Source organism: Sinocyclocheilus anshuiensis, unplaced genomic scaffold, assembly GCF_001515605.1.
Source record: "Sinocyclocheilus anshuiensis isolate Anshui unplaced genomic scaffold, SAMN03320099.WGS_v1.1 scaffold387, whole genome shotgun sequence".
NCBI classification, from domain to species: domain Eukaryota; kingdom Metazoa; phylum Chordata; class Actinopteri; order Cypriniformes; family Cyprinidae; genus Sinocyclocheilus; species Sinocyclocheilus anshuiensis.
This window is the reverse complement of record NW_015549624.1, coordinates 1393904-1402172: the sequence shown is the minus strand read 5'-3', so window position 1 is coordinate 1402172 and position 8269 is coordinate 1393904. Positions and strand designations below refer to the sequence as shown.

The following is an 8269-nucleotide window of genomic DNA, read 5'->3' as shown; positions in this document are numbered from 1 at the left end:
CAAATTAAGAAGATTAGAAGCCAACGAAGATAAAAACCAAGATTAGAGAAGCAGTCCTTGGTAAAATGACATGCACACAACAAAAAGTTCGAATTGTATTTCTGTGGTATCCTTGAACACAGCGTCTTCTCAACATGATGTAAACACACTAACTAGCGGAAGTGTTTGTGGGCAGGTCAGACTCTGTTCGTATTTCGCGGGCAGACGGGGATTATGCAAATGTGTTACCCAGTGACGTATACCGGTAACAGGCAAAAGATTCGAAAATATGACTACTCGTTAAGGCGATTCAGAATCGACTCTCTCTTTTGAGAGACAATATCTTTATTTATCATGCACTTTTTTGATTAACAACTTTGCAGATTGTTTTCATTTAACGATAGCTACGTTATAAACTGCAAAAGAGATATTTTTCAAAAACCCGTATGACCTGCTCTTTAAGAAGCAAGCTTACATTTTTTTCCGCAGGAAATAAAAAAAATAAATTATTGTTTAATATAACATCTGTTATAATTATTTTGTTAGTGACACACATTCACATTGCACATCCCAGTGTGTTTTCTAATAAAATTATCCGTTTTATGAGAGAAAGATGTGGGTGTGTCGGAGTAGTTAGAGATCCACCTTATGTTCTAATTTGCGTACTATCAATACTAAATATAATGCAAGATTAGAATTAGTCCGTCTCTATAGAAGCCAATGTTAAAAACAGCCAAAGAACAAATTCCAGTGGATTTTGAACATGTGCCTTTGTGTGTGCTTTTCAGCCGATATTAAGTAAAAACTTTTGCGCAATTGAAGAATGTGCCACGGTTTTTAGTTGTAGACAGTGCCAAGGAATGCTACGCAGAAGCTGCCACAGCAGTTTTAAAGATGTATTAACCTAGAAGTGAAGGTAATAATGGCATTAAAGGCAGTAAACTTAGTTAGATTCTAATGCTTACATACAGCGAGTGTTTAAAATTAAGAAATTGCACGTAAATAATAATGTTTTAAATGTTTAACATGAAGAAGAAAAGTTCAGTCAAATGAGTGGCTTAAAAACTGTTTTAGTCTACACAAGGCGGGTCGCACCTTGCGGCCATGTTGAGATCTCATGACGAGCTGAATACTACGCACTTTTCCTCCAGTTGCTGAATAAATGAATCATGAGTTAATATACATCAGTAAAGAGGATTTTTCTGCAATGGCATTTAAACTTTATGCTTTTGTGTCATGTTACATCCACACCAACAGGTGTCAGTATAAAATTCAAGATGACAGTTGTATCTACAAGTCAAACATAAAAAAAAAAATACTTTACACATTTTTAGAAACTCCAAGTAAACAACGAGCGAACTGATCAACTTCTCAGCTATACAGAAAAATGTAGCATAGGACGCAATCTTGCTATATTTCTGAGATGAAAAAAGGATGCTTTAACAGCGCAAAATGATCAAATGAAACACTGGCATCAACTCCAAGGTTCCTCATTTTACTTTTAATATCCAATACAGAACCATAAACAAAGACAGAGAACCACCATTAAAGATTTGATGACTGGAACCGATAAGCACGACTTTAGTTTTACCGTTATTAAGGCAGAGGAAGTTATTAAGCTATTAAGGAAAGTTACTTACTCAATAGCTTATTAAGTTATCAAGGAAGTTATTAAACTAAGTGATTTTACAGAGTAATAAAAATACGCTCTCACCTTGCTGGCAGGTGTGTTTAAAATAATCGTATCATATGCACAGTTGTTTAGCAGAGCATGAATCATAAATTCATGTGCTCTTGCCTGGAGTGTAATATTATGAACTGTTGTGGTTCGGAGAGCTTGTTAGTCCAAATTAAGAAGATTAGAAGCCAATGAAGATAAAAGCCAAGATTAGAAAAGCAGTCCTGGTAAAATGACATGCACACAACGAAAGGTTTGAATTGTATTTCTGTGGTATCCTTGAACACAGCGTCTTCTCAACATGATGTAAACACACTAACTAGCGGAAGTGTTTGTGGGCAGGTCAGACTCTGTTCGTATTTCGCGGGCAGACGGGGATTATGCAAATGTGTTACCCAGTGACGTATACCGGTAACAGGCAAAAGATTCGAAAATATGACTACTCGTTAAGGCGATTCAGAATCGACTCTCTCTTTTGAGAGACAATATCTTTATTTATCATGCACTTTTTTGATTAACAACTTTGCAGATTGTTTTCATTTAACGATAGCTACGTTATAAACTGCAAAAGAGATATTTTTCAAAAACCCGTATGACCTGCTCTTTAAGAAGCAAGCTTACATTTTTTTCCGCAGGAAATAAAAAAAATAAATTATTGTTTAATATAACATCTGTTATAATTATTTTGTTAGTGACACACATTCACATTGCACATCCCAGTGTGTTTTCTAATAAAATTATCCGTTTTATGAGAGAAAGATGTGGGTGTGTCGGAGTAGTTAGAGATCCACCTTATGTTCTAATTTGCGTACTATCAATACTAAATATAATGCAAGATTAGAATTAGTCCGTCTCTATAGAAGCCAATGTTAAAAACAGCCAAAGAACAAATTCCAGTGGATTTTGAACATGTGCCTTTGTGTGTGCTTTTCAGCCGATATTAAGTAAAAACTTTTGCGCAATTGAAGAGGCGGAATGTGCCACGGTTTTTAGTTGTAGACAGTGCCAAGGAATGTTACGCAGAAGCTGCCACAGCAGTTTTAAAGATGTATTAACCTAGAAGTGAAGGTAATAATGGCATTAAAGGCAGTAAACTTAGTTAGATTCTAATGCTTACATACAGCGAGTGTTTAAAATTAAGAAATTGCACGTAAATAATAATGTTTTAAATGTTTAACATGAAGAAGAAAAGTTCAGTCAAATGAGTGGCTTAAAAACTGTTTTAGTCTACACAAGGTGGGTCGCACCTTGCGGCCATGTTGAGATCTCATGACGAGCTGAATACTACGCACTTTTCCTCCAGTTGCTGAATAAATTAATCATGAGTTAATATACATCAGTAAAGAGGATTTTTCTGCAATGGCATTTAAACTTTATGCTTTTGTGTCATGTTACATCCACACCAACAGGTGTCAGTATAAAATTCAAGATGACAGTTGTATCTACAAGTCAAACATAAAAAAAAAAATACTTTACACATTTTTAGAAACTCCAAGTAAACAACGAGCGAACTGATCAACTTCTCAGCTATACAGAAAAATGTAGCATAGGACGCAATCTTGCTATATTTCTGAGATGAAAAAAGGATGCTTTAACAGCGCAAAATGATCAAATGAAACACTGGCATCAACTCCAAGGTTCCTCATTTTACTTTTAATATCCAATACAGAACCATAAACAAAGACAGAGAACCACCATTAAAGATTTGATGACTGGAACCGATAAGCACGACTTTAGTTTTACCGTTATTAAGGCAGAGGAAGTTATTAAGCTATTAAGGAAAGTTACTTACTCAATAGCTTATTAAGTTATCAAGGAAGTTATTAAACTAAGTGATTTTACAGAGTAATAAAAATACGCTCTCACCTTGCTGGCAGGTGTGTTTAAAATAATCGTATCATATGCACAGTTGTTTAGCAGAGCATGAATCATAAATTCATGTGCTCTTGCCTGGAGTGTAATATTATGAACTGAAGCAAAGCCACCAGAGAACAACCTCTGCTCAGGTCGTGGCCTGCATTGACCCGTTAATTTAGCCTTTGGGTTAAAAAGGGTGTTTTGGTATTTTTGTACACCAGACTCGTTTGTAGATCTGAAAACATGCATTTGCTTCATGTTTCTTTCTTTCTTTAATAATAATAATATTGATTTTTAAATGATCATGTTGGTTACTTATTGTGTTCAGTTGTGCAGTTGAGGTGGGATACGGTTAAGATTAGGGCCAGGTTTGGGGTGGTTTAAAGGTATACGTGTAGGGCAAATTGTGTAATTATAGATGTAACTACAGAAATGAATTACAGGAAGGTATTTTTAAATATAAGTACAATATAAAAACATGTATGTACACAAGTGCATTGTATCAAATATTAATTTAAATGTAAGTATGTTGTAGTTAAAGACACTTAAAGGGTTAGTTCATCCAAAAATTAAAATTCTGTCATTAATTACTCACCCGCATGTCGTTCTAAACCCGTAAGACCTTCGTTCATCTTCAGAACACAAATTAAGATATTTTTGATGCATTCTGTCAGCTCTCTGACCCTCCCATAGACAGCAAGGATATTACCACGATCAACGCACAGAAACGTAGCAAGGAGATTGGTAAAATAATCCATGTGACATCAGGGGTTCAACCGTAATGTTACGAAGCTACGAGAATACTTTTTGTGTGCAAAAGAAAACCACTTTATTCAACAATTCGTCTCCTCCGCGTCACCCTAGCGCCATTTTGGAGAGTATCCACTGAACGCAAACAGCGTATGTTGTTCTGTGTCAGCTGCGTCACGCGGATACGTTGTTTTCGTTCAAATCAAAACGTTCTACGTATGATGAACGGAGGTCTTACAGGTTTAGAACGACATAAGGGTGAGTAATTAATGACATAATTTTCATTTTTGGGTGAACTAACCCTTTAAATGCTAAATATTTAAAGTGTCCCTGAAGTATACTTGCAACAGTTCCACTTTAGCACAATCGAATATACTTCAGTATATCTTTAGTTGGTCTTCAGCACTACTTCCACACATTAAAGTGCATTAAGTACAAAATTAGTTGTTTCCAATTTATCAGACTTTAATTATACCAGTTTAGTATACTAAAAGTACAGTTGCAGGGTATTTTTTATTAAGCACATGAATATCTAAATGTATTTGCAGTCTACTTAGCGTGAAATACATATTTATTTTTCACTTTTTCTTTAATTTGTAGTTTTCATTTTGTTTTTAGTCCGTTTTTAACATTTTAGTTAATTTGTTTTAATTTCATTTTTAGGTTCAGTAGTTTACTACTTCAGTGTAAGGGAACATTTATCATTTTCATTGAAGTTTTTAAGTTTAAGTTATTCATTTATATTTAAAAATTCCACAGAAGAAAGGTTAATAAACAGAACTGCACACATCCCGCGGAAGAACATTCCAACCGGAGCTACTTCTCTAAGTTTATGTCTATGGCGATTCACGCAGGTATGTGTTCCTCCGCAGCGGAGACGACCCGACCAGGCTACAATAGTCCAAATACAAGTACTTATTATAAGTGTACCGTAGTGATTCGGAACAAGGATAAAAACGCGGTTGGGAAGATTAATTCATGATGTACTCGCTCATTATATACATTTTGCAAATTTTGAACACAGAAAAAGTTACATAGTGCTGCTTTAAGACTCTAAGATTAGTTCGAAGTCACCACTTAACAAATGGTTCACTACCACATACTTAATTTCCCTTCTGAAACCACAGCCACAGTTTCCAACTTCCTTTCATACTCTGAGGTTTATGCCCATAGTGAAGCTCCGCCCCTCGATGCAGTGCTGATGATGCGGCAGAGTGAGTGGGCGTGTCCAAGAGGGGTGGAGCCCACCTTCAGGACGGGACCTCCAGCTCAATGGGCAGGGAGAAGAGCGTCCTGGACCGCCTCTGCTATTTAAGTACCACACCCATCACACGCTCCTTCTTCTGCACAGCATCTGAGACCTGCTGATCACTCGAGGTAAGCTCAAAACCTTCTCCTTCAGCTGTTAAACCTCATTTTATTCAAATAAATCAACATTTATAAAGCAAATTAATGTTCTCTTTGAACTTTGAATGTTTTGCGATACAATATATTGTATTAAACTAAACTCCTTTTCTTGTAACATTAGCCATTTTGCATGCAAATCAACAGATTTCTCAAGAAAGGCACTTTTTAAACTCTTTAAACCCATAAGGTTGTGAGAAAGGACTGAGACATGGATGGATCTGTCTCGCATGCTGTAAGGAATTTTCCCAGCATGCTCTCTCATGGGTGTGTCTGTTTGCTTAGGTTTTACCAGATGCTGGGTTTTTAAATGACTGTTTACTGGTCCTGTTTTGGACTAATTACTTAGCAACGGCAACACATCATACGTAATGTCTACGTAATTATTTTTTCACAAAATGCAGCATTTTAGAGGGAAAACTAGCATGATTTACAAGCATTTGGGTTTTTTTTTTTTTTGCATTGGAATTTAATGATTTGAATGGAAGTGAACAGTAGCAGTAAACTGAGCAGAAATTACTTATCTTGCAGTATCTCGCGGTCTATTTTTTGATTTTAGCTTTGTTCTATGACTCATTATGGCAGGATGAGGTGACAGTTTGTCTAAACTGAAGATGGGCAATAGAGAGCTGTTCTCTGAACTGACATGCCCTCTGCAGTTCTGCATTACATAACTCTGTGAAGCATGTGACGGACGCTCAGAGTCTCCTCTGAAAGCTGAGAGTGCTCTCGGTGCACTTTAGGCTGCAGAAAACCGATGTAAATCAGATGGTCGTTCAGTTTGCTGCATGATAGTCATCAGACACATGAAGCAAAATATCATGGAAATCAATAGGTGTGGCTGCTCTCCACAGGAAGTCCAGGATGGCGATGGTACAGGAGTTCTTGGGGCAGCTCACTCTGCAGCTGGGTGGAGTAAGTTTTCATACTAAACGTATTATCTGTATTGAAGATGAACATAATACACTTAACTGAAAAAAAACTACTACAATAAAATTGCTGAGACAAATAAATAAACAAACAAACGTTATGTCAGTATTTATATAAATTATATAATCTAATATATATATATATATATATACACTAATTAAAACAATAAAAAATTACAGAAATGTTTATGAAAGAAATCAAATAAAAATGTATATTTTGAAACAATTATAGATAGATAGGTTTTAAAAATGTAATATTTATCTATTTTGATAGATAGATAGATAGATAGATAGATAGATAGATAGATATAACGATAGATAGATGATGATAGATAGATAGATAGATAGATAGATAGATAGATAGATAGACAGATAGATGATAGGTAGATAGATAGATAGATAAATAGACAGACAGACAGGCAGATAGATAGAACGATAGATAGACGATAGATAGATAGATAGATAGATAGATAGATAGACAGACAGATAGATAGATAGATAGATAGATAGATAGATAGATGATAGATAGAAATAGTCAGGTGATAGATAGATAGATAGATGATAGATAGATAGATAGAAATAGATAGAAGATAGACAGATAGATAGATAGATAGATAGATAGATAGATAGATAGATAGATAGATAGATAGATAGATAGATACTTGTAAAAATAATTTATATAAATGTATTTAAAATTAAATCAAACTATATTAAAACTATATAAATCAAAAGTACTTGAACATTTTTTTAATATAAATGAATATGAAAAGAAATGAATCAACTAATATTATATATTGAGAAAAAATTAGATAACTATTTAACAAATATTTTATACAAATGTATATATATATATAAATAAATTAATAATGTATACATATAAATAAAAATGAATGATGTGTATATAATGTACATTTTAAATATATATATATATATATAATGAATGCATCATCACATTGTTTAGGGGGAGCCCACATACCCTACTGTGGTGCCAGAGCCGAATTTTGATCCAGATAAGGATGCTGCCAGAATCGAGACCGCTATCAAAACTAAAGGTAAGAGAGCAGAAGCGCTGGAACATGATGAGCTCATGAGATCGGCCAGATGTATCTGTGGCGTCTTGTTTAAACCTGTAATCTGATGATGGTTATGAGCTATTAAACAACAATAGGCATTCATGTTTGGTTGTGGGCTCTGACCCGGCCCTTGTCTTTGTGTGCTGTGCTGTGCTCATAATGAAGTGAAAGCGGTCCAGAACGGGCAGCAGTGGTAGAAGTGAGTCATCATCCTGTCTGGAAGAGATTGAACCGCATGTGGAACATTTTCAGGCCAACGCCTGATTGCAACACATTTCCTCCCCCTCAACGATTCTGCTTTAGAAACTATCAGCTAACATTGGCAAAGGAAATATTGCATACATGAATGTTGCTTTTGGAAGATTCAACCTTTTTAACTTACCAAACTGTACAAAAATATCCAGGAAAAAATGGCGTAATGTTTAAGAATTTGTGATTTTTTTGTTTAAAAAAAATTATCTTATGACCTTAGCAATTTTTTTCTGCATGGAATTTTTTGTAAAGTGACAATTTGAGCATACATAAAGCGTAATATGTAGAGGTCCCTACATTTGGATTTAGATTGTTTATATATATATATATATATATATATATATATT

At 34.8% G+C, this 8269-nt stretch overlaps 1 protein-coding gene across 1 annotated transcript in view; it reads left to right on the top strand.

Moving 5' to 3' along the window:
- Nucleotides 1-5550: 5550 nt before the first annotated feature.
- The window catches only part of LOC107659511 (annexin A2-like), a 7699-nt gene continuing 4980 nt past the window's right edge, over nt 5551-8269 (top strand). The window contains exons 1-3 of the mRNA XM_016448483.1: nt 5551-5641; nt 6523-6583; nt 7559-7649. Of these exons, the coding sequence (XP_016303969.1) occupies nt 6533-6583; nt 7559-7649 (142 nt within the window). The 5' untranslated portion in view covers nt 5551-5641; nt 6523-6532. The remainder of the gene's footprint in view (nt 5642-6522; nt 6584-7558; nt 7650-8269) is intronic.